Below are 27,051 nucleotides of genomic sequence, written 5' to 3'. Positions count from 1 at the left end.
GAGTTTTTGTATATCATTTGTCATAAGAAACATGGAAATTATTAAAAAGAAGCTACGTTTTCATATACCATTAATCCAATTGATTAAAAACGTTTGCGAAAATTAAGAACTGCATGAAAGTAACAAATAGCGTTAAGCGTATGAAATATAGTTTTACCCAGACACCATTAACAAGAGGCCCATGGGCCGCATCGCTCACCTGAGTCACCTTAGCACATATTTAAAGATTTTGCGTATATATTCGAATGTAAAACTTTTATCCCTATTGTTGCCCTAACCAATCCCTGGGGGGCAGAATTTTTACAAATTCGCATCTGCACCATGTTAGGAACCTTTCATGTAAATCTAAACTTCTGTGGCCCAATGATTCTTGAGGAGAAGATGTTTAAATATTTTCTCTATATATTTGTATGTAAAACTTTAATCCCCTATTGTGGGCCACTCCTACCCCAGGGGACCATGATTTTAACAAACTTGAATATGTACTATGTCAGGAACCTTTCGTGTAAATTTGTTCTTTCCTAGCCCAGTGGCTCTTGAGGAAAATTGCATTGCAATTGGTTGTCGTCCGTCGTCGTGCGACGTGCGTTAACATTGAACATTCTAAACTTCTTCTTGATAACTAACAGTCCAATTTTTTTTTCAAATTTGGCTTGAAGCATCTTTGGGACAATGGGGACATCAATTGTAAATTTCAGGATTCCTGCACCCCTGGGTCTAAGGGGTGGGCCTTAAACGGTCCAAAATTGATCAATTTTCAAAAACCTTCTGAAGAAGAACCGCACACGTGTAAGAAATACTAAATGTATAGTGATGTAGAGCAGGAAGGCCCCTACCAGAATTGTAAATTGCATAGTTTCCGGGGTAGGGATTTTGACCCCATGGTGGGGTCAAACTTGTTATAAAGTGTTTATGTTTAAAACAGTTAAATAACATCTTCTTCAGTGCTATTGATACTAAATTCCCCTTCCAATTTTCCAATTCGTCGTTAAAGAGTTATGGGACTTAGAAATTGTTTCATTATTATTAAGATAATAATGCTACTTTCTATGGCACGAAATGAGTTGAGATTACTTTTCATAGAATTTATAGGTAATGCTCGGATTAAAAAGAGAGAAAGAGAGCCCTGTTAATGTCGTTACGGGACTCGATAACCTCAAGCTGATTGCGATGGTTTCCATCCATCTGTAGTCAAAATCAGTGTGCTAGGAACGGCCAAACAATCAGTTTGAAACAAGTTGGACAACATTTGACCCAATAATAGGTTGTATTGGCAAATTGGATTGTTATAACGAACTTAGAATTTGCGAAATGTTGATTTTAAACGAGACTGTTGAAACGTTTGCAACATCAACTTGTTTGTCAGTAGTCTGCCCCAAATTAAAATCTGACCATACATGTACTTAGAACAAGTGAAACGTGTATCAAATCAGTTGAGAGATATAAACACCATATGTAGGTGATAATGAAATATTGCTACATAAATATGATAAGTTGACGAAAGAGAAGCTGATATCATCCCGTTTTCGTTAAGTTGAGTTGTTAGTTTGCTATTAATATTTTCAATAAAATATCTAAGTACGAAGTAGATGTGGAGGACTCTTGGAATAGGAAGAGAAATACCTTTCGATTTCCCAATTTATCGGTTTTGTACTAAGAAGTAATAGAACTTAAATTTCTCACATTAATTAGATGACAACACTCTCTAGGACACGTAGTATCTTCTAGTCCATAACAAGATTAAGGATGCACAGTACACCAACCATGTCGATTCAACTCCCCGACCAGATACCCAGTTCAGTGATGGAGCACCTGTTTGATCTATTCATTGCGGGGCCCTTTCTGACTTGTCCGTCTTCTAGTTACTAACAGTTCTGAATGTACCATTCACCATGATCGCAAACGTCATAGAAAGGAGAGATTGACATTATACTGATACCTGGGGTTCTCTTTGGTCCGCTTTCCGTAACGTCAAGTCGGGTTTCCTTCCATGAAAATGACGATGACTGTAAGAGTGAATTGACATTAGACCCCCGTTAGCAACAGGCTGAACTGGTTTCCTAACCGACATTTTATGTACAAATATGTTTTCAAAGTTATCTCATAGGTGGCGGTTGTATGAACGTATAAAAACGAAGGTAGAGATTTAACTGACGACAAAAGAGCGCGACAGCTATGCTCTATGAAATGCAAGTCATGACACTTTCCAACTGAGTCTGTAGTTAAAGGTTAGATGTGACGTGACATATATTACACCTACACACCAACGTTATACATCATCCTACCGGGACAAGAATTTACCTTTTGATATTGAAGGTATATACCATGAAAATAAATTAATCTCCTCTCTCTCTCTCTCTCTCTCTCTCTCTCTCTCTATATATATATATATATATATATATATATATATATATAATCCAAATAGAAAGAGTTGATATCACACAGTCAAAATAATTCAATAAAAAAGCAGGAAAATATACAGTTCCAAAATATATTTAAATCACTAGCGCTTTCTGGATTTTAACATCCATCCTCAGGTGAGTACTGTTCTGAAAATGTACACATCTACACAGTTTAATAAGATTATGTTGAGCTCTTTCAGAGTCAAAAAGATCATATCATCCGGAACTCGTTAATAATAGAATAATTCGCACAAAATTAACATTCAGACCTCTAAAGGGATGATTTAATTTCCAATATAGTCAACACCTCTTTCGGATATGAATGTTACGAGCTTAAACGAAATGCATTTAAAGGTAGTCAAAACTATTGTCACTTCACACAAAAGTTTGTGATGTCTTCCACGAGTGGGAAATCCTCGAATGTGGTGAAAAACTGCTTTTCAAAAGGTGTTTAACACAGAACAGTCAACTAGGTATGTGGGGTAATTGTGATGTTATGTGATACACCGAACCAATTAAAATACCGTACAGCCATGATTTGTGTAAACAGAATAAGCCCTGGCGTCTTTCCAAACAACTTCACGTTGTCTTAGTACGGATTTGAAATTCCAAACCAGCGTATAAGCAGACGTGATGGGGAACCAAATTGTAACAGATGAATTACTGGAATGGGAAAGCTCTCCATCCCAATCAGGTAATACCTTTATTTCATGCAATTTATATCGATTTATTAATGATAATGATAACATGATTGAATATTCAAAATGAGCATGATTATCAAATACTTGTTAGTAACCGATGGTTTGGATGACTGTAATTCTAGTTCTTTTGTTAGTTACCGATGTTTTGGATGACTGTAATTCTAGTTCTTTTGTTAGTTACCGATGTTTTGGATGACTGTAATTCTAGTTCTTTTGAACAGAATGGAAGTGTCTGTATTGCGATACGGTGCATCAGCGTTCCGTAAGGTCCTGTGAAAAATGTGGTAGAAAAAGCTGTTGTTGTGAGACAGGTAAAATTACGCATATAGGTTTTGATGTGCTCTTCTTTCATTTTGTTTTTTAATGTCGCAAGAGAATAGACGCTGGCACGCTATTGAATCTGTAATCTTTTTGGCTGAAATCCAGAACACAGATCTTGTCTCTTGTCAATATCGGTAAAATATCTCCTTAGGAAGATTAGCCTTCATTGAAAATTTATACTACACAGAATTGTCATCTTAAAAGTTAACATATGATATGCGCTGCAACTCCCCATTACGTCATCAATGGTCTTGGCAATTAAAATAAAAAAAATGTCATTCAATAAAATTACATATCTAAAGTGGCTCATTACACCAAACTATTATCTAATGGCGCCTTAAAATACCTAGTATGAAGTATGATTTCATCATCGAAAGAGTGATATAAGCTCTCAATATTATACCCCACGCAACAAGTTGTGGGGGGTATACTGGAATCGGGTTGTCCGTCTGTTCGTCCGTCCGTCTGTAGACGCAATGGTTTCCGGGCTCTAAAGCATTATCCTTTCCACCTACCCTCACCATATCATATATATGGACTACCCATGGGATGAAGATGTTCCCTATCGATTTTGGGGTCACAAGGTCAAAGGTCAAGCGCACTGGACATCGAAGTAGCAATATGGTTTCCGGGCTCTAAAGCGTTATCCTTTCCACCTACAGTCACCAAATAATACATATGGACTACCCATGGGATGAAGATGTTCCCTATCTATTTTGGGGTCAAAAGGTCAAAGGTCACGCGCACTGGACATCGAAGTAGCAATTAACAACACCCTTTTGGGAGATTGGGGTAAGCGGGGGGTATTCTTAGTGAGCATTGCTCACAGTACCTCTTGTGTTGTTTGATTTTTTTCTTTTATCAAAATGTTCATTTCATAATACATGGATGCATCATAAAAATCACAATGCATATCATACGTCAGAGAGTTTCATTTCATTATGCATACATCATAAGAATCGTAATGCATTTTATAATGCATATCATGCATCATAAAAATCATTGCAAAAGTAACCATGTATCAGAAAAATTACAAACATTCATTCCATAATGCATACATACATCGCAATTCATTTCATACATCAGAAAAATCATGAATTTCATTTCATAATGCATGTGAAAAATTTATTTCATGATGCATATCAAAAATTTGTTTCCATAATTATACATATCAATATCAATTTATTTATAGATATATCATATAACAAGAAATCAATATCTACATATATTGTACAAAGAGTCTCCTATCATATAATAAATGTCATTTTTAATTTAACCAATGTTTTTAGGGACAACATTTTGTGTAACAAGCTCACATTTTAACTTTAGTCGGATATTTCTCTCTGATTTATTTTTCATCCTGCATTTCATCTCATATTTGTACACAATAAACGTAATAAGGGCTAATAAAAGTAAGATTTTTTCATTTCTTTCATGAGAGAATCCAAGTACAATGATTTTCCAAGTAATATCAAAATTAAGAAAAGAGCTGAATTCCTGCCAAATAGGTTTGGTAATATTACAATCATACAAAAGATGTTTTTTAATTTTATAAACTAAACTTCACACAAAGGGGATACATCTTTGTTCCACTTGTTCACAAAAACATCGTTATTCAAAATACCACGTAATAATCTATAGTTAAATTAACATATTCCTTTCTCAGTAACTCTAGTTATTTTATTGGTATACATATATTTCTAAATACAGTCTTCTGTAACATTGATTTCTGTTTTCCATCTATTTTCATTCAAAGGTTTTTGAAATTTCATATCAAGGATCATTGAGTAATAAAAATTGCTTTTTATTTCATTTATAGATTTTACAACATTGCTTTTTAAATAGAAAATTGACAAATTGTTATACTGTCACATAATGTGCAGAGGCACAATCAATGTGTTTTGGTATGCCTTAACAGCCCTTTTAAGCATAGATTATCACCGATTCCTGTCCAAAAATAACATTGTACAACCAATATCATAATGAACGGTATTTATTTGTTTTGGCGCTCTTAACCGCGGCGATGGATTGGGGCTACCACAGAGCCACCCCTCAACAATCAATCAATCAAATGTAATGGCCCCAGATGGGCGAAGTGTGCACTGGGTAAAATCAAGTGCACAACGTCACCAAATGCAAATATAATCAATCAATCAATAATACAAGAATTAAGATAATCAATCAATCAATAGTCCGATAATTCTATAGAAGTTTCCTATGCAAGGAAATATATATACATGTGATAGTCAATCATGAATATACAAGTCCACAAGCCAGACATCTTTTTTAAAATAATATAATATAAAGAGTTGTAAATTATATAATTTCAAAATATCATGCATCAAAGATGCGTGTGGCCGAGTTGCAGTTTGGAAAACTATACACGCTTGCATTCATGAAGCAAAAACATACACGTTTTTTATATAGTTTATAAGTATGAAGCTTTGAATGGTCGCAATAGGTATTTAGTGTAATATTGACCTTGCCCTTTGGATTTCAAAAGTAACATGAATCTTGACTGTCATCAGGATTTGAAGTTTGATAAACATGCACCAGCAAGTGCATGTATAAAAGTTAGAGGCAAGCTCAAATCTACAGTATATAGTGAAAAAGAGACTTTGACCTTTTGATCTCAAAATAAATAAGAAAAACGTCCAAAAGACCCCGCCTGTACAGTTGTCAGGGGGTAATATTGTTGGCTTGCATTAAAACTATTTTTCACGTGCATAGAATAAATAACACGATAAACTCCGGATACATTCGCATATTCTCGGATTCTTCTGTTAAAAAGGCCGAATGTAAACAAAGTAAGATTATTTGCTCATGAAAACAACAATCGTTTCTGTTTGAAAGATAATTCAAATTCATCTAATAAATCAATGAAAAATAAAGAGATTGGTTTTTTTTCTTCAAAATATTGATCTTATATTTTTCAAATCTGTGTACAAAATGATCAGCGCGATTTATGCACTCAGTCTTTTCTTCCACGTAGATTCATTTCATGTGTTCTCGGCGCGGCTTCCGTTTTCAAGCCTCGATTGACGGTCAACTAATAAACGGGGTCAGGTACCCCGTCTAAAAAAATCTTTAAAAATATCTCTTGAACTATTTAAGTATATTTTGTACATACAACGGATGCTTACTCCTCCGAGGTACCGGATCCCACCTCTAGTGTGTCCAGGGATTCGTGTTTGCCCAACTCTCTATTTTGTGTTGCTTATAGGAGTTAGGAAAATAATCACTGCTCGTTATCTTCACCTTTTATGCTAATGGTTAGCATTTCGCTCGTTCCTGATTTCACTTGATACATCTCTAGGACCGTAGTTTTAGTCCATGTATGTCTGTATGTTTTGTAGAGTCTTTGAATTCACTTTAGTTATAGGAATACCGTAGTATTTATATCTTTATTAAGAATGAATTTGAGAATCGAGCATACATACCTTTAATGTATCTTCAATTATTACAAAAAGTTAGTAGACTGGTCAGTTGTATATACAATACTTTTGATTGATTTTTCCCTTCATAACGTCACACCACCGGTACATGTAATTGTTTTACCTTTCTGTTGTAGACTCAAGTGATGAAGACACTATCAGTATCGACAGTATTGTTACACATATAAGTGAGTATCAGGAGTCATACAGGGAGTGGGGATTGAACATATTTATTACACATATCAGTGAGTATCAGGAGTCATACAGGGAGTGGGGATTGAACATATTTCATTAATATGTAAGGTATTGTGATCGGGTACAAGTTTTGTAATTTAGGACAGAATTTCCGTAACATAGATTTAAAATGAAATGATTTAGCTTGTGTTCAGAATATTTTTTTATACTTTCAAGATAAAAATATAGAAAAAAGTTATTTATTTTTCAATTTAAAATACTCCTCCCTATATCGACTTCACTGAAGTGAGTCATTTGTAGGTGTTGTCCTAAAATTGTAGGTACATGTAGTATTAACAAATAACAAAATCAATAATACACCAGTGGATTACTAAAGATTGTTGTGCGAGACGTAACAATAACAATACTGGGAATATCAAACGTATAATTGGAAAGCAGCAGGTGCGATAATAGCCATTTATACCTCTGAAAGCTTTACACAAACTAGCTATCTAGTCCTTCTTAACTTTCATTATTACTCCGTTTTATATATATATATATATATATATATATATATATATATATATATATATATAAGACTCTAAAGTGTGATGGTCGCTCCAAAGTGCGATGGTCACGCCAAAGTGCGATGATCTGCGCCAAAGTGCGATGGTTTGTTAACATTACGGACGCCAAAGTGCGATGGTCACACCAAAGTCCGATGGTGCGTAGTTCAGTAACGTTTGTGACGTCACATTATTGTGACGTCATTCATAACGTATTTCAAAATGAAATCGAATAAATGCAACACGGACGACAGCTATGGCAAGGTTTACACTGTTGAGGATAGTGAGAACGGCAAAATACATTTCTTGTCGAACTATCTACTTTGCCCAAACATTCTTTAATTCATAATAATGTATAACTTGTGAAGTACACGTAATAAAATCCTGGGAATATGCGATAATGCAAAGCATTCTTCACGATTTCGCGCTGGAAATGTTTTTGTTTATTAACACGACAACTAGATTGTAACGAAATAAGTTGAACTTCTTATTTTCTAAGCATGGATTCTCCACTGATATTTTAGTGAAACAACACATGGTTGGTACAGTCTGTACCAAAACACTGTGTCGTTTACAAAAACCAATGGATTTCGGCGTACCACACCATCACACTTTGGCGTGTCAGATCATCGCACTTTGGCGCATGAGTGTGGACCATCGCACTTTGGTATGTCACACGATCGGGGTTTGGCGCAGACCATCAGGGTTTGGCGTGACCATCGCACTTTGGAGTCCCATCGCACTTTGGAGTCCCATCGCACTTTGGAGTCTTACATATATATAGTCAACCAGTTACAGTAGCCTAAGACTTTCGTTACGCATGCAGGAAGTCCTTATATTCAATTTTCATGTTTAATAAGATCAAAGATGATTTACATTAAAAAGACCAGACGAGCCATGCTAAATCATATCTTTATGTCAGATTATCACATCATTATGCCAGATTGTCACATCATTATGTCAGATTGTCACATCATTATGTCGACTTGTCACATCATTATGTCAGAATGTTGCATCATTATGTCGACTTGTCACATCGTTATGTCGACCTGTCAGGTCATTATGTCGACTTGTCAGATCAGTAAGCTGTTTAAGTCGATGGCATATTTTCGTTATGAAACATTTGTACTGTTTTTACCTGGTTTTTAATTAACAAGTGAACATAATCATCTGACAAGTCGACATACTTATCTGACTAGCGGTGGTAGAAATATATCACCATTCAATGGGAAATCCAATCTATAACCTCTAAATCAAATACTGTGCGAAAACTGATACGGGATATAACCTTAACACTGCATATATGATGATAACAGCACTATTCTTGTTTAAAACGGACTAAAAAGATATCACCACCGTTATTACAGATACACAGTTGTTGAAGCATCTTCAGGAGATCAGAATGATAGTTGTTGGGAAAATGGGTGTCGGAAAAAGTGCATTTTGCAACACACTGGCTGGAGAGGAACTTTTTGTGCCAGAGAGGGCATTTCATTCCATTACAAAAGCTGCTCATATGGAAATTACAGAGAGATTTGACCGTGATCTTCTACTCATCGACACTCCTTGCTTCGGAAATAAAGAACGTCGTAAAGAGATAGTGGAGTTCATAGAGGGTGTGGGGGAGCTGTTTCTAAGAGTAGCACCGGGATTCCACTGCATAGCCTTCGTTTTAAGTTTTGAGTCTCGTGTCACTCGAGATGACATTCAGTTGCTGGAAGACGTTAAAAGAGTCTTAGGAAAGGAAGTTATGGGTCACATGATTCTTGTCTTTACGAGATGCCCCAATCAAATTGCGTTGGAGGAGAAATTAAAGACTGCTACTGGTCCTATTAAGAAAATCTTAGAAGAGGTAGAATATCGAGTATTTGGGGTTGAAAATGAAACGGGCGATCGTGATCAGTTCGCATTCAACTTTTGTCAGATGGTTGATGAGCTGTGTATGACGCGCAAGAAGGTCTACTCAACAGACATGCTTTTGAAAGCCTGGAGCATTGTGAAGGATGAAGTCAAAAGTTCGTCTGATCGAATGAAGATACAGAACGTGCAACAAAAGCTAGAATTTATGGGCTTCGTCTAGTTCTTTGTTTCTGCACTATTGAAGCCCATTAAATGATAAATAAGATATGGAGAAGTAGGACCCCAAGAATATTGTAAGCTATGGTACCAATGCTAAAATATTTTGACAAAATGTAGTATATCATATACTATAAACTGGGGTGATGCTAAAACACGGAACGGAAAACGAAACGGAACAGATTTTTTTTTAAATACATGAATTAAAATTTTCGTAACTTCATATAATGTGACATAAATATTATCTTTATGCATACATTAATTATCATCGATGGAGATTAATTGATCTCAATGAAGATAAATATATTCGATTATTTTACCCGGTGTATTAAACTTTTGCTCTCACAATTGAACTAGTAAGTATGATATTGATCACTGTTCGTTATTTTCGCCTTCTCATGAAGCTCTGGAGTAAATGCTGAAAATTCAATTCAAAAGAAATATCGATACATGGGCACTAAAAATATTACAACAATGAAAATATTACATCAATAAAAATATTACAACAATAAGATATTATAACAATAGAAATATTACAACAATAAAGATGATACAACAATGAAAATACTACAACAATAAAATATTACAACTATAAAACAATTACAACATTACAATAAAAATATTACAACTAGAACATAATTACCTGGTACTACAATTAGTTAGGTGGAAAAAATGATGATAAGGACCAGTGATCAATCTTATAGATATCCGTTTGATTTTGGTTTGTTTCAATGCTTTTTATTTATCATTAGTTTTGTGATTGGGGAGACATTTAACTTTGCAAGTACTTTGATATGTAAATGTATTGGTTGATTATATCCAGAACCTTCAATCGCAAATATTCTTTCATCGTTATTCATACAAGTAATAAATGACAATTTTCAATCTCAGTAACTCTTGTGTTTATATACAGACATTGAATGACCGTAAAATCGAGCTTTGGTGATAGGTCATGGGTGCATTTCGGAAAGAAAACAGAAAGAAATCAATAAAAATAATCAAATTTAAAGTGGATACCACAATATTTTATTTCAATAAAGTAATCTAATTAATCTTTAATTGTGATCTGCACGTCGTGAGGAAGTGGGACCACGGCGTTATAGGCCTATACTGACGCACTCAAGATGTTACGACTTCAATGAGGCATGATTTTATAATCCAATTTAAAGTTCGGAAATACAATACATGTGTATTTTATTATTTATAATTAAAAGTTCAATTAGGCCTATTTTGTATCTTTACAATTTTTGTCAATCTACCAGTTAGTAGAAACTGGGAGCACAAGTTACAATGTATATGTTGTTACAAGGTGAAGGTCAGTTGATCCAAGTGTGTATTGAATATGAAGAACAGAACAAAAACATGTAGATGCTGTAGGCCTAGCAGTACTTAGTTTCGATATATCCATTTTGTCGCAGTTTATCTGGGTCTCTGTCCAAGCGGTTTTCGAAAATGTACATGGACAAAGGTGACTGGGTGTTTTTTAAAAGGTGAAATTCTTGCTCCAACAAAAAATTATCCACGTCTTTTTTCTCATATCTTCCTTCGAAATAATAATCAGTCTAAATCCTTTCTACTGACTACTGGTACACCCTTAAACGGCACAAGACACCTTAATGCAATATTATTTACAAGCCGCGACTTTGATAGTTGGTTTTTTGTCGATTAAATCTAATCTGTTTATGAAATGGTTAATTATAGATGTTATCGAACCCGAGGGCGCATATGACGTCACACATAATGGCGTGGAAAATAGCAAATGTAAATATATATATCGCAAGATTTGAATTTCATTGCTGTCAAACTAGAAAGCTACGCAAAATATTTCATTAAAAACACATTTAAAGTAGTTTTAGGCATAAAAAGAATTAATTTTGCTGAAAAATGAAAACATTTAAAAACATGTGTTGTGTCATATAGCTTTAACTTAGTTCGCGATTATCTACCCTTCTCCGTTGACATGCAACGATAAATGGACGTTTGTTATGTGATGGTCAGACGGGTTCGATCACCATTGGCCGGGTAGCTCAGGTGGTAGAGCATCTGACTAAAGATTCAGGGGGATCGGGTTTGTTGAATCCCGTTTTGTTTCATCGCGTCCCTCTGTTATATTTGGTGCCATTACCAAGACGTTTATCCCCTGGCAGGCATTTTCGCCTGTCAGTTCTGGGGGCTAGTCCATACCACGAAACATAATAGAAAGGGGGAAATTGCAGCGCACCAGATAAGGTCGCCTTAATTTCTCTAGTCAGTTCATGCCATGACTCCTGAACCCAGGGTAAGGCTATGATATGAAAGTTGAATTTAAAAAAAAACTTATATCGGGACACTGATAGTGTGCAACTTGTCTTACATCCAAAAGGTAGTCAAATCAAAGGTAGTCAAATCAAAGGTAGTCAAATCAATCCCAATTCAGTTAAAACCACATCAAGCTTACGTGTATTCTCCAATATAACATACTATAGAGACATAATGCTTCACGTGTAGTATCCAATATAACATACTATAGAGACATAATGTATAACATACTATAGAGACGTATTGCTTCCCGTGTATTATCCAATATAACATACTATAGAGACATAATGCTTCCCGTGTAGTATCCAATATAACATACTATAGAGACATAATGTATAACATACTATAGAGACGTATTGCTTCCCGTGTATTATCCAATATAACATACTATAGAGACATAATGCTTCCCGTGTATTATCCAGTATAACATACTGTAGAGACATAATGTATAACATACTATAGAGACATCATGCTTCCCGTGTATTATCCAGTATAACATACTATAGAGACATAATGCTTCCCGTGTATTATCCAGTATAACATACTATAGAGACATAATGTATAACATACTATAGAGACATAATGCTTCCCGTGTATTATCCAATATAACATACTATAGAGACATAATGTATAACATACTATAGAGACGTATTGCTTCCCGTGTATTATCCAATATAACATACTATAGAGACATAATGCTTCCCGTGTAGTATCCAATATAACATACTATAGAGACATAATGTATAACATACTATAGAGACGTATTGCTTCCCGTGTATTATCCAATATAACATACTATAGAGACATAATGCTTCCCGTGTAGTATCCAATATATCATACTATAGAGACATAATGTATAACATACTATAGAGACGTATTGCTTCCCGTGTATTATCCAATATAACATACTATAGAGACATAATGCTTCCCGTGTAGTATCCAATATAACATACTATAGAGACATAATGTATAACATACTATAGAGACGTATTGCTTCCCGTGTATTATCCAATATAACATACTATAGAGACATAATGCTTCCCGTGTAGTATCCAATATAACATACTATAGAGACATAATGTATAACATACTATAGAGACGTATTGCTTCCCGTGTATTATCCAATATAACATACTATAGAGACATAATGCTTCCCGTGTATTATCCAGTATAACATACTGTAGAGACATAATGTATAACATACTATAGAGACATCATGCTTCCCGTGTATTATCCAGTATAACATACTATAGAGACATAATGCTTCCCGTGTATTATCCAGTATAACATACTATAGAGACATAATGTATAACATACTATAGAGACATCATGCTTCCCGTGTATTATCCAGTATAACATACTATAGAGACATAATGATCCCGTGTATTATCCAGTATAACATACTATAGAGACATAATGTATAACATACTATAGAGACATCATGCTTCCCGTGTATTATCCAGTATAACATACTATAGAGACATAATGCTTCCCGTGTATTATCCAGTATAACATACTATAGAGACATAATGTATAACATACTATAGAGACATCATGCTTCCCGTGTATTATCCAGTATAACATACTATAGAGACATAATGCTTCCCGTGTATTATCCAGTATAACATACTATAGAGACATAATGTATAACATACTATAGAGACATAATGCTTCCCGTGTATTATCCAATATAACATACTATAGAGACATAATGTATAACATACTATAGAGACGTAATGCTTCCCGTGTATTATCCAGTATAACATACTATAGAGACATAATGCTTCCCGTGTATTATCCAGTATAACATACTATAGAAACATAATGTATAACATACTATAGAGACATCATGCTTCCCGTGTATTATCCAGTATAACATATTATAGAGACATAATGCTTCCCGTGTATTATCCAGTATAACATACTATAGAGACATAATGTATAACATACTATAGAGACGTAATGCTTCCCGTGTATTATCCAGTATAACATACTATAGAGACATAATGATCCCGTGTATTATCCAGTATAACATACTATAGAGACATAATGTATAACATACTATAGAGACATTATGCTTCCCGTGTATTATCCAGTATAACATACTATAGAGACATAATGCTTCCCGTGTATTATCCAGTATAACATACTATAGAGACATAATGCTTCCCGTGTATTATCCAGTATAACACACTATGAATAGAAAGACAAGGTACACATAGTATTTGAAATTTTATCAAATTTTGTTGTCTTGCTAAAATGCGATCATGTGTTCTGTATAAATCGAATATTCATAGAGTGGTAATTACATAATTTGATTACTATATTTCACAAACAGCATTTCGAAACGAAGTGCCTGCGGGATTAAAAGGCTGCCACAACCCGGTATTCAATGCCAAAAGTTTAGTTTGATCTGCAACGTTAGCTATGCCTTGGATGCTGGCGATGTATGGGAGAGGCTGTCCAGAATCCGTGAGCCAGGGGTCTGAAGAAGTGACCCTTGACCCTTGTATGACGGCACCGACCACTCCGTTAGCGTCTGAAAAATGTTAAGTACAAACTTTAAGAGAGATGGCCAATTCAACAGTGTAAATATAAATTTCTCTTTATGGAAATGTGTTTAGATGAAAGGTGAAGATTACGGACAATGACCAATCTCATAATTCCCATAAGCAATTCAAAATAGAGAGTTGGGCAAATACAGACCCCTGGATATACGAAAGGTGGGATCAGTTGCCTAAGAAGAGATAGCATCCCCTGTCGACCGGGTACACCAATCGTGAGCCCTATATCTTGATCAGGTAAACGGAGTTATTGGTAGTCAGAATCAGTGTGCTGGTAGATCTAGGAAACAAATAAGGTTCGCTCTTCACTTCATCTTATGATTCATATCTGTAATATCAAGCTGTAAATTACATCACTGAAGAGACATTATTTGTCGAAATGCGCATCTGGTGCATCAAAATTGGTACCGTATAAGTTTTTCATTATGACCCCTGGGTCGAGGCCTCTGCTGGTGGACTGTTAGTCCCCGAGGGTCTCTACAGCCCAGTAGCTAAGTACTTCGTTACTAGCTTGAAAATACGGATGCATATTTAATTGCTGTTATAAAATTTAGAAATTCATTTCAAAATTAAGGATTATCTCCCTCATGCATAGATCTTATCCTTAGACGAATTTGACTCTACTTTTTTTACACGCTGTTTTTGGCTATAATAGCTCTAAAACTTCATTGTTATTTCGGATTTCAAACATTTCGGTTGAGCATCACTGAAGAGACATTATTTGTCGAAATGCGCATCTGGTGCATCAAAATTGGTACCGTATAAGTTTTACACCATAGATCATCAAAATACAGAATCCAATCCTGGGACTTTTACTTTTTCAAACATTTCAAAAGAAAACGTATATATGAGAGGCGAAGATTAGTAATTTTGCTGTTTTTGTAAAATATGATATTGATTTATTTTCACTAATGGACATCCCAATTTTAGCTATGACATATGGCCTCCGATGGTTTAGTAAAACATTAAAATTAAAATTATGCAATTTGCAATGCCCCAACACGTTCATTAATACCTTAATTTACATGTACAAGTTTGACATTTTATTCTATTGAAAAGTTCGTTAACACTAAAAGCTATGCCGTCTGTTTAACTTGATATCTTTTGATATTCATCAAATGACAGGTTTTTAGCTCACCTCAGCCGAAGGCTGAAAGATGAAGATAACGAACAGTGATCAATCTCATAACTCCTATAAGCATTGCAAAATAGAGAGTTGAACAAACACGAACCCCTGGACACACCAGAGGTGGGATCAGGTGCCTCGTAGGAGGAAGCATCCCTTGTCGACCGGTCACACCAGCGGTGAGCCCTATATATTTATTTATTAAGTAAACAGAGTTATCTGTAGTCAAAATTAGTGTTCAAAGAGGTCTGTATCATAAGGTATGTCATTTACACTCATGGGTTTCTTTAAAAAGAACTCACTCATTAGATTGACAAGTGCCGTGTTTTCCGCCGCTGACTTAACGAGGAGGAGTTTCCCGCCATCACTCGCACATTGAGCTGCCAGTTCACTGTGAGTTGCTGGTGATGTTAATTTGTAGAGCTTGATACATCCGAGCACGGGATCTATGGCGTAACCAGACGCTGTGCATGTGCTCCCTTAAAAAAGAAAAGAAAAATTCTTTACGTTTTGAGATTTCCCATTTTACGAAATTTTTTAACCTATTCTGAGTACTTATTTCACGCACGAATTGGTGCTCAATATAAATACTAGGTGCAAATTTGGGCATTGTCATGTTCCTTACAAGACCGATAGAACATACCCTTAGTTCTACCCAACCCATCTTACGTATACATGATAGCACTATATCTTGATCAGGTAAACGGAGTAATACATAGTCCAAAACTAAATATCAGTGTATAAAGAACGGCCTAACAATATTGGCATGAAATAAGTCAGATAGCATTTGACCTGATGGGATATTGTATTGGCAAACTAGATCATTATAACGACTAAAGAAATTGAGAAATGCTGGTTTAAACAAAACTATTGTAACCCTATAATATCAACTTGTTTGTCAGTAGCTTGTCTCGATTTAAAAAAAAAAACTGGTCATACGCAGATCAAACTCGTGTGTGTCCAATCATTTGAGAGGCATAATTATTTTATGCATATATAGCAAACTTAATTACCTGCGTCGGATTGGGTTGGTATCAGTGTGATGAGGAGGATTGCGGTTAAAAGAGCTATTGCACTGGGTGTCCAAGAATAATATCCGTCTACAAATAAATAGCAAGTGTATCGGATGTACACATTATACAATTATTTCATGCGTATTCTTCAAACCCGATGTAGTGGCGAAGACCCCGGAAAATGTTGTCAGAGGCCGTAGGCCGAGTCTTGGCCATTACCGGGGGGGGGATAGTTTTGGCTGTTTCCCTAACTAAGCATGAAATAATTGTTTTATTATCTAATCTGCTAGTCAGGATATAGTTTCTCACGTGACCGGGAAACAGTTCGTCACGTGAACTGGAAACATTTCGTCACCTGATGAACTGTTTCACCCCTAATCATTTTGTATACCTTTCTCTGCTGATTAAAGTTGAAATATCAATTAATGTAGTAGATTAGGTAATAAAAATGATTGAAAAATATTTATGCAAGCTAATAATAACAAGATATGCATTTCTTACATGTAGGTACAGTTCAAGTTCATATTTTATATTACATGTACAACGCATATCATACCATCCATATCCAATGTCATATATAGGGTACAAATCGCATATTAAGTCCACGATTCCATTCGCCGTATAGCTTAGTATTGCTTGTATGCCTTCAAATACTGTATAACAATATGATACCAAGCTATACCATATGTATTTTCACCATTCCATACCATACTATACAATGAACTATTTCATTGTTGTTTAATGGTCATTCGAGATTTTTTCAATCACACAGGGACTTCCGCTTTAGGTAATTTAAAGTACCACGAACTTGGACCTACGGGTACATATGTACGCATGGCACTCAAAGTTGTAACAGGGTTCTTTGTCGTTCCAATGCTACAGTGAGCCAGGACAAGGTATCTATTTGAAGGAGGAATTCCACATCTTCATAATGGCTGACTTCCATTTGAAAAATCATATACCAGCAATACATTTATGTTCCTTTTAATCGAATTGTCTTCCTGGGTGGCTCAGTCAGCTACTGTGCTGATTGCTGATATTCAGTTCACACGTTCGAGCCCAGCCGGTGTTTCAATATTTTTTCTACTAAAAACTAGATGTTTATCTAAATGAGGTAAATTTGAGACTTTTAAATTTCAAAATATTGTTGTACATAATATCAACTTTCCAGCCACAGCATATGTGTTTTATTCCTTGTGTTTTATTCCGCCTTAAAGTTCATGTTTGATAGACTCCTACCCCTTGCCAGGGACTGAAACAGTCATTACTTTTGTCATTCAGTTTGAGGCAGCGGTTGAATCGATAATCCATACATATCCATTTACTAAATATATCAAATCTTCTACGTGTACATACGACAACCAACAGGAACACCAGTTTGCATTTGAAGTTTTTGGGAGTAAATATATACACATATCACTGCCTGCGGCATCGTAGTGGTTAGGGCGTTTGTTTCACTACCGGGAGTTTCCCTGCTGGGGAACTGGGTTAGAATACGTCCTCAGAACCGCTTGCTTGTCGTAAGGGGCGACTAAAAGGAGCGGTCGTTTGGATAAGACCGGAAAAACCGAGGCCCCGTGTCACACCAGGTGTGGCTCGACCAAGATCCTTCCCTGCTCAAAAGCAGTAAGAACTGAACGTAGACCTAAATTTTGCAGCCCTTCACCAGCAATGGTGACGACTCCATATGAGTGAAAGATTTTCGAGTGGGACGTTAAACAACACACAACCAACTAGGGAGTGACCAGTGCGCAATTCTCGATCACGGCAATGCCAAACCTAAGACGTTAAACTTTCGGAATTCGTAAAAGAATTGCAGGGGCTTTCTGATATACAAATGTAACCTTAAAAACGGAACTCCCGTGCTGGCATGATAAAGAACCCTTATTTGGACGGCCATGGGCGCCATAGATAGGTAAGAATTCTTGACACTTCCCACTTAGCTGAGGATGTCTCCATATGAGTGGAAATCTTGAATGGAACGTAAAACAATGAAACAACCGATGTAAATATGCGTGTTCTTCTTTCAGATATCTGTATTATTTGTTAATATGAAGTGGTTATTATCCTACCAGTACATGGATACGATACGTTGTACAGTGTAGCTTGTCTAGGCAACCAATTTCATTTTTAAACATCGTCAAAAAAGCCTTCTGCTGTGTTTACGCTGTGGTTACACTGATGAATTATAAAATTGTAAAACATTGTGGTTATTTCAGATGTAGCAAATGCTAGTTACAATATAAACATACTGTAAATTTTATCTTAAGGGAGATAAGTAGAAACTTACAGGATGATGACATCAGTGCAGCTGTCACAATCCCAGCAGCCACCAGAAGCTTGCCATTGGTTGTGGCAGAGGTTGTCAAGACAATATGATGGCAGAAAATGAATATAAGTAAAATATATTTCAGCCGTATGGGTCCCATGCTGCTGAAACCTACATAATGTAAATACACAAGTTTAAAAATGATACATAAAAACGGAGCGCTGTTTATATAATGTTAGAACAGAACAAGGTTTCAATAACAACGTGTCACTTCGCTTGATCGAGTGTGCAGATGTGTGGGCGAGGGTTAACACAGATGTGTGGGCGAGGGTTAACAGATGTTTGGAAGAGGGTTAACACAGATGTGTGGGCGAGGGTTAACACAGATATGTGGAAGAGGGTTAACACAGATGTGTGGAAGAGGGTTAACATAGATGTGTGGAAGAGGGTTAACACAGAAGTGTGGAAAAGGGTTAACACAGATGTGTGGAAGAGGGTTAACACAGATGTGTGGAAGAGGGTTAACACAGAAGTGTGGAAAAGGGTTAACACAGATGTGTGGAAGAGGGTTAACACAGATTTCAATGAAACAGGTTTAACGTTTTATCTCACATTGAAAGACTAGCACAGCGTGGTCATCCATACTCACTTTTATCCCCACAACATGGCCAATCAGTGAGTGAAATACATGCTCCATAAAGGAAAGTGACAAGTTGTTATAGGAAAGATGGTATATAATGTATATCATAGATGAAGCGTGGATTTGATTGATAAAAATATAAGGTACATTTGTAAATTACATTCCCTGTCGACCGGTCACATCTATCATGACACCTATAGACAATTAAACAATGTGATCAAAATAGCTCAAAGGAACTTTCAATTTACATATGTACTTATATCAGCCAAAGTGGAAACGCAGAATGGGATTTGAAAATAGGGTAACATTGACAAAGGGTACCATCAGCTCTCTATGTGTAATTGTGACTAGAGTGGAATTTCTTCCACTAACAACTGACCGGAAATGAATTTTCCGTGAGGGAAATCCTATTTTAAAGCCATTTTGTCCGTGCGAAATCTTAATCTAGTTTTTAAAACAGGCACTATGCATGTTTTAAATGATATCTAATATTGATGATCTTCAAGAAATGAATTTCCTTTTTGAAAATACGTGATGTTATACGCCGGCATACTTTAGGAAGTTCGTTCACTTCGCTTCATTAAATATGCAGGTGTGAAGCGTCGCTGCTCATACCCTCATGTACATGTATATCTAAATAAGAGTTAATTCCTTATATTTACATTCTACGTTCAGTTCTGTCGGATTTCCCAGCCATTGAAATAGAGTCATACGCGCATTGTTTACAACTGCAACGTATTTACAAGGAAATTACTATAATAATTAAAATTTGTAGAGCTTTCAAAGGCATATACATTGGAAATGCAAATATTTATCTAGGTACAGCTCCTTGTTCTTTCTACACATGAACATGTACCAAAAATAATGAACTCTCATAATGACCGATTAGAATAGCCAAAATCAACACTGTATAGAAACAGTTTAATGTGAAAAAGTAATGGGCTTCGAAGAAACATAAGCGTATGTTGTGTTAGAGATTCTCAATATGATCAATGTAAAGAAATACATTTCCAGGATGTCAAAACACTATCGTCTGCGGTTGTATCATTCATTGTGTACATCATGGCAGAAACATCAAATAAAGTAAATTTAAGGTAAAAACGGAATTGGTCCGAGGAAGAACTTAGACTGCCGTATATTTAGGCCTTTTAATGAAACAGTTAGGTGTCGTTTCTGGACTTAGTTCAATAGTTGCGATCAAACTAAGTTTACTCCTGGTCGTAGACCTCTTTATGACACGTGACCCTGAACTGAGTTTGAAAACTAGTTTACCGATGTGGTATATTCCGATGATAGATCAGACAGGGGACCAGTTTAAACTGATGTCGACGGTGTTGCATGCTAGTTCGATTTTGCAGTCATTGCCTTTTCGTGTGACCATTTAGCTGATCTATATACATATATATGTAGAATAGACTAGACCCAATCTGCCGATGCAAAGAAAACTACATCCGGATAAACATATGACACAGTATCTAATTCTACTTTTTATCAACTGCGTGATGGATTACACATTTAGATGAAAAGTAAGAGCGTTACAAATTGTTAATTTTTCTAAAGTAAAATCATCCTGGCATTTCACGTGGATGCCAGACTTACAGCAATGCAAACTGTAACTGACAGTAAATAAATTAAAAAATAAAAGAGTAAATATAATAACATTAGCGATTGAATATATATAACTTCAAAGAGTAAAAGTGAATCTGAAGCAATAAACCTGTCAAATCAGCAGAAAATTTGGATTCCTGAATCATTGTCCTCTTGTCAGGTATTCCAGATCGTAATCATCGATGTGCATTGACCTCGGAGGTCACCAGTTCCGGAAAATGCAAGCGAGGCACTGTGCACGTTTCAGATTTGTACAGTTTGCACCAAATTCATTATCAAGATTTCATTTGAGGGAAACAGTTGTGTGATTTAATTACTTCTTACACTTATGATACTTTAAGTCATTCATGACATGTGTATATCTTAAATGAACAAACGAAATGTGTACGCGCATTTATTCACGCCAGCCTCAATCTGTGTATGATTTCGGTCTCAGCAACCGATTATGTTTAGCAATCATCATTCCTATGGCGGTGTATAGGACGCAATGGCGATATATACGAAACGCTCATTGTGTGTATGCTCTCAATGAATATTCCCTTGTTTATAGTGCTGAATTATTTTCCAGATGTTGGGGATTGCATTAGGTACGCCGGTATATATGTTAGTTGGTGCATAATTGGACAAAATACCGTCAGTTACATTGTGTAGAGCTTCTATTGCTTTTACATGCTATAGCGCTATTCATTATAAATGTCTGTCCACTATTCTCTGTCCGTCTGTCTGTTGATCTGTTTGTGAAGATTATAATGATGGTTTCCGTACTAATAGCAGATAAGATTATAATGATGGTCTCCGTACTAATAGCAGATAAGATTATAATGATGGTTTCCGTATTAATAGCAGATAAGAAGTAGACTACGCTGATGAATGTAAAGACCAAATGAAATATAAAAGTGACTTCTATTTTTTCTAGAGGTTAAAGGCTGTGTCAAATGAAACTTGGTATTTGTTTCTGGTCAGTATTAACTGATTGAATTTCTCTGGAAGTGATGTCACTTCCATGACCTTTATTAGGTTGTGACAGGAAAACATGGACGTCTTGATCGTAAAAGAAAATATCTAAATATCTAAAGATAATATCTGAAATATATCAACTCCTACCTCGTTAGCTGACCTACGAAAGGTCTCTATTGAATAATGGTGTCATATCCCCCTGTTCCCTGAAAAATACGGAAAAATGACAAAGATACATGTATTTGCTCGTTTTCACGCGAGTATTTGTCCCCTTTTTAGCGTATTACAAATGCAGCAGAATCGCGTTTAAATACCTTATACCAGTGCATTAGAGGATGTACTTTCAGAACAATTCGAGGTATATATTGTAACACTTAATTCTAATGTAATTATAATGGAAATACGTTATTTCTTGAATGTAGCTTGTCCATAAAATTTCCGATATAAATGATAATTGTTATGGGAATCTTTAGGAGTGGTAAAATCTGCCTTCTTTTGTTAGATTTTAAGCAGCTGTAACTTGTAAATATATTTGATTTTATGAAACATTGGATGTGACCAAAACATTTTCTTCATGCGCTTTTCATATCATGTTTATGTATTGTCTATATTTAGCTACATTAAAGACAAAAGATACCTGTAAATAAATGTATAGATAGATAAGTTAATAGATATAGCCATATTTACATCATCTGTAAATAAATGTATAAATAGATAAGTTAATAGATATAGCCATATTTACATTACCTGTAAATTAATGTATAAATAGATAAGTTAATAGATATAGCCATATTTACATTACCTGTAAATAAATGTATAAATAGATAAGTTAACAGATATAGCCATATTTACATCATCTGTAAATAAATGTATAAATAGATAAGTTAATAGATATAGCCATATTTACATTACCTGTAAATACATGTATAAATAGATAAGTTAATAGATATAGCCATATTTACATTATCTGTAAATAAATGTATAAATAGATAAGTTAATAGATATAGCCATATTTACATTACCTGTAAATTAATGTATAAATCGATAAGTTAATAGATATAGCCATATTTACATTACCTGTAAATACATGTATAAATAGATAAGTTAATAGATATAGCCATATTTACATTACCTGTAAATACATGTATAAATAGATAAGTTAATAGATATAGCCATATTTACATCGTCTGTAAATAAATGTATAAATAGATAAGTTAATATATATAGCCATATTTACATTACCTGTAAATTAATGTATAAATAGATAAGTTAATAGATATAGCCATATTTACATTACCTGTAAATAAATGTATAAATAGATAAGTTAATAGATATAGCCATATTTACATCGTCTGTAAATAAATGTATAAATAGATAAGTTAATAGATATAGCCATATTTACATTACCTGTAAATAAATGTATAAATAGATAAGTTAATAGATATAGCCATATTTACATTACCTGTAAATAAATGTATAAATAGATAAGTTAATAGATATACCCATATTTATATCGTCTGTAGATAGATGTAATTGACATGATGGATGACTAATTGATAAAATTTATATCATTCAATATCACAAAAATACTAACATGCGGATATAGTAAATCTATAAGAGACTTATTCATTTTATACTAACATGCGGATATAGTAAATCTATAATAAGATGAAGATCTCTTTTTAAGAGCGAAAATGTTCGCACTGGAAAGTATAAAATGATTCTTAATCATAAAATAATTCTTAATTATAAAATGGTTCTTAATTATTTCGCTGTCGATGAGTAATATAAACATGAAACCCTTTGATTTTTCTCAAGAATTAAAATTTTCTCTAAATATTGTGAATACTGACCATACAGCGTGTATCATCCCACTAGAGTGGAGACATCTCACGAACTGTTCCGTGTCGTTATCATTAACCAACTTTCCGAAATCAATAAGGAAAACCTATAACATAGTCGTGTTACCTAACTCCTGGTAAGAATTTTTGCACGGATAAGGAATTAAGATTTTTTTCTACTTTCAACGAAGTAATTCTACTATCGAACTCATAATTCAATCCATTGTTTAATGCATTATTTCTTGGTGCATTTAGTGGTTTTTAAAAATGTATATTAATAGTACACAAGTAGTGAAAAATGCATTACATATTTTAAAGAATGGCATGTTCTATATTACTACGTTGACTATCTTCACTGTTTTTGGCGTACCGTTTATTTCTTTATTTAGAGGCTGCATGTGATTTTATACCTGCATACAACCAAAAGACCCGATATCTTACGTCATTTCATATGTATGTTAGTAGTTTCTTAACGTTCTGTAACAGAAGAGACCGACAGTGTTGACGTCACTCTTGTTTTTCCTTGCGGATAAACATCAGTCATAAAAAATAACACGATGAAATAATCAGCTAAGTGTATTATCGCTTCCAGGGATGGTTTATCGGTCAAACCAATGCATTGGGGTTTTTTTAAATAGAAAAATCGTAATTTGGAATCGTAGCATGAAAACTCCCGTATCATTCAACTTACAAGTTTGTGAAACCTGCGAGATACACCAAAACTTCCACTTGAAGCATTCTAACTTTTGAATATCACTATCAGTAAGGGTAGTAAATTTTTGTACTTTGACCTAAATTGTACTAATACGCATAATCATACTTCTCAAACTCTGTTCAAAACCATGCATGCTCATTACATGATAAATCTCGGACCGTATAAATCCTCATCTCTTCTCCACTAGGTATACTGACAGTACATATTCCTGTTTAACTGACGGTACTTATACGTGTGTGTACACAGACAGTACCTATTCGTGTTTAACTGACGTTACTTATACGTGTGTGTATACAGACAGTACCTATTCGCGTTTATACTGACGGTACTTATACGTGTGTGTATACAGATAGTACCTATTCGTGTTTATACTGACGGTACTAATACGTGTGTGTATACAGACAGTACCTATTCGCGTTTATACTGACGGTACTTATACGTTTGTGTATACTGACAGTACTATACATATGGTATACTGACTATACTTATATGTGTGTATACTGACGGTACTTATACGTGCGTGTATACTGATGGTACTTATACCTGTGTGTATACTGACGGTACTTATACGTGTGTGTATACTGACAGTACTTATACGTGTGTGTATACTGACGGTACTTATACGTGTGTGTATACTGACGGTACTTATACGTGTGTGTATACTGACAGTACTTATACCTGTGTGTATACTGACGGTACTTATACGTGTGTGTATACTGACAGTACTTATACGTGCGTGTATACTGACAGTACTTATACGTGTGTTTATACTGACAATACTTATACGTGCGTGTATACTGACGGTACTTATACGTGCGTGTATACTGACGGTACTTATACGTGTGTGTATACTGATGGTATTGATATGTGTGTGTATACTGACAATACTTATACGTGCGTGTATACTGACGGTACTTATACGTGTGTGTATACTGACGGTACTTATACGTGTGTGTGTACTGACAGTACTTATACGTGTGTTTATACTGACAATACTTATACGTGCGTGTATACTGACGGTACTTATACGTGCGTGTATACTGACGGTACTTATACGTGTGTGTATACTGATGGTATTGATATGTGTGTGTATACTGACAATACTTATACGTGCGTGTATACTGACAGTACTTATACGTGTGTGTATACTGACGGTACTTATACGTGTGTGTGTACTGACAGTACTTATACGTGTGTGTATACTGATGGTATTTATATGTGTGGTATACTGATGGTATTTATATGTGTGGTATACAGATGGTATTTATATGTGTGGTATACTGATTGTATTTATATGTGTGGTATACTGATGGTATTTATATGTGTGGTATACTGATGGTATTTATATGTGTGGTATACTGATGGTATTTATACTTGTGTTTATACTGACAATACTTATACGTGTGTGTATATTGACGGTATTTACATAAATGTATACGTATGTGTATACTGACGGTACTTATACGTATGTGTATACTGATGGTATTTATATGTGTGGTATACTGACTGTATTTATACTTGTGTTTATACTGACAATACTTATACGTGTATGTATACTGACAGTACTTATACGTGTGTGTATATTGACGGTATTTACATAAATGTATATGTGTGGTATGCTGACTGTACTTATATGTGTGTGTAAACTCAATGTTGTTACTAGCTTTGTCAGCTGAACCAAACCATATTCCTCATATAACCTATCTATAATTCTTTTATCACTTCTGGTTATATATATATATATACTATTTGACAAGTGACTTGTTACATATCAGACTCTTGAAGGAACCTTAAGTAGCTATCAGAGACGTCTCAGGTTTGACACTGTCTTTTGCGATCTTTCACGGGAGCATCAAACTACCAGGCGTGTTTGGAATTTCTTTAAACACGTGACTACACTACTGGGACAGGTGATACGTCTTGGAATTGGGAATATCAACCTTGATTCGATTTTTGCAGGGTCGTCCAATGCGCGATTCGTCGTTCTTCAGGTTACCCAAACTCACCATGAATAAGGTCCATTGATGTTTGTATGGATCAATCAGGAGATAATTCTATGACCTGCACTCGTCCTCCTTCATGTTACCCAATGCATGTTATACATGCTTATAAGGTCTATTGATCTACTGACTAATCATGTGACCATTCAATGTCTCCATTTTGTCGTTCAAAATGTTTGATAGTGTTTGTATTTATTGTTCACCATGTCAACGTATGGATATATGAATCGTTTTTCTAACTAGCCAAGGTCCATATTCACCATTCGATAGGTCATCCAATGCTTGCACTGACCAAGCAGTGGTCAGTTATCAATAGTCCTCCCAAGTTACAATGCCAACATGTGTA

General features: G+C 35.1%; 2 protein-coding genes across 4 annotated transcripts; one reads left to right on the top strand and one right to left on the bottom strand.

The window, feature by feature from the left end:
- The first annotated feature begins 2,790 nt into the window (after positions 1-2,790).
- LOC125661497 (GTPase IMAP family member 7-like) lies at positions 2,791-10,564 on the top strand. The gene is made up of 4 exons (XM_056147023.1): positions 2,791-3,096; positions 3,325-3,414; positions 6,996-7,046; positions 8,966-10,564. Exons 1-4 carry the CDS (start codon positions 3,036-3,038, stop codon positions 9,676-9,678), a joined length of 915 nt encoding a protein of 304 aa, XP_056002998.1. The 5' UTR covers positions 2,791-3,035; the 3' UTR covers positions 9,679-10,564.
- A 3,625-nt stretch (positions 10,565-14,189) lies between these two features.
- On the bottom strand, positions 14,190-24,268 carry LOC125661505 (uncharacterized). Of its 3 annotated transcripts, XR_008797939.1 has the most exons (6): positions 24,003-24,268; positions 18,966-19,115; positions 16,676-16,762; positions 15,965-16,141; positions 14,945-15,046; positions 14,689-14,816 (listed from the first exon to the last, which is right to left on the bottom strand). XR_008797939.1 is itself a non-coding variant. In XM_056147021.1 (5 exons), exons 2-5 carry the CDS (start codon positions 19,102-19,104, stop codon positions 14,294-14,296), a joined length of 621 nt encoding a protein of 206 aa, XP_056002996.1. In that variant the 5' UTR covers positions 19,105-19,115; positions 24,003-24,268; the 3' UTR covers positions 14,190-14,293. The 3 variants fall into 3 exon arrangements, 2 of the variants coding, with proteins under 2 accessions (XP_056002996.1, XP_056002997.1); XM_056147021.1 differs by lacking the exons at positions 14,689-14,816; positions 14,945-15,046 and adding an exon at positions 14,190-14,511; XM_056147022.1 differs by lacking the exon at positions 14,945-15,046 and having other exon boundaries at positions 14,685-14,816.
- Positions 24,269-27,051: the final 2,783 nt, after the last annotated feature.

The sequence above is a fragment of the Ostrea edulis genome, chromosome 8 (assembly GCF_947568905.1).
Source record: "Ostrea edulis chromosome 8, xbOstEdul1.1, whole genome shotgun sequence".
Classification (NCBI taxonomy): domain Eukaryota; kingdom Metazoa; phylum Mollusca; class Bivalvia; order Ostreida; family Ostreidae; genus Ostrea; species Ostrea edulis.
The sequence above is the reverse complement of the archived record's forward strand: the minus strand, read 5'-3'. Positions and strand labels throughout refer to the sequence as shown.

Bases quoted from the DNA above. Each gene is read 5' to 3' on its own strand.
- LOC125661497 (XM_056147023.1), top strand. From the start codon at position 3,036: ATGGGGAACCAAATTGTAACAGATGAATTACTGGAATGGGAAAGCTCT. The intron at 3,097-3,324 runs GTAATACCTTTA...TCTTTTGAACAG, and splicing joins AAGCTCTCCATCCCAATCAG to AATGGAAGTGTCTGTATTGC. The intron at 3,415-6,995 runs GTAAAATTACGC...TTTCTGTTGTAG, and splicing joins AAGCTGTTGTTGTGAGACAG to ACTCAAGTGATGAAGACACT.
- LOC125661505 (XM_056147021.1), bottom strand. From the start codon at position 19,104: ATGGGACCCATACGGCTGAAATATATTTTACTTATATTCATTTTCTGC. The intron at 16,763-18,965 runs GTAAGTTTCTAC...ATTTATTTGTAG, and splicing joins TGCACTGATGTCATCATCCT to ACGGATATTATTCTTGGACA. The intron at 14,512-15,964 runs GTGAGTTCTTTT...AACATTTTTCAG, and splicing joins GGCACTTGTCAATCTAATGA to ACGCTAACGGAGTGGTCGGT.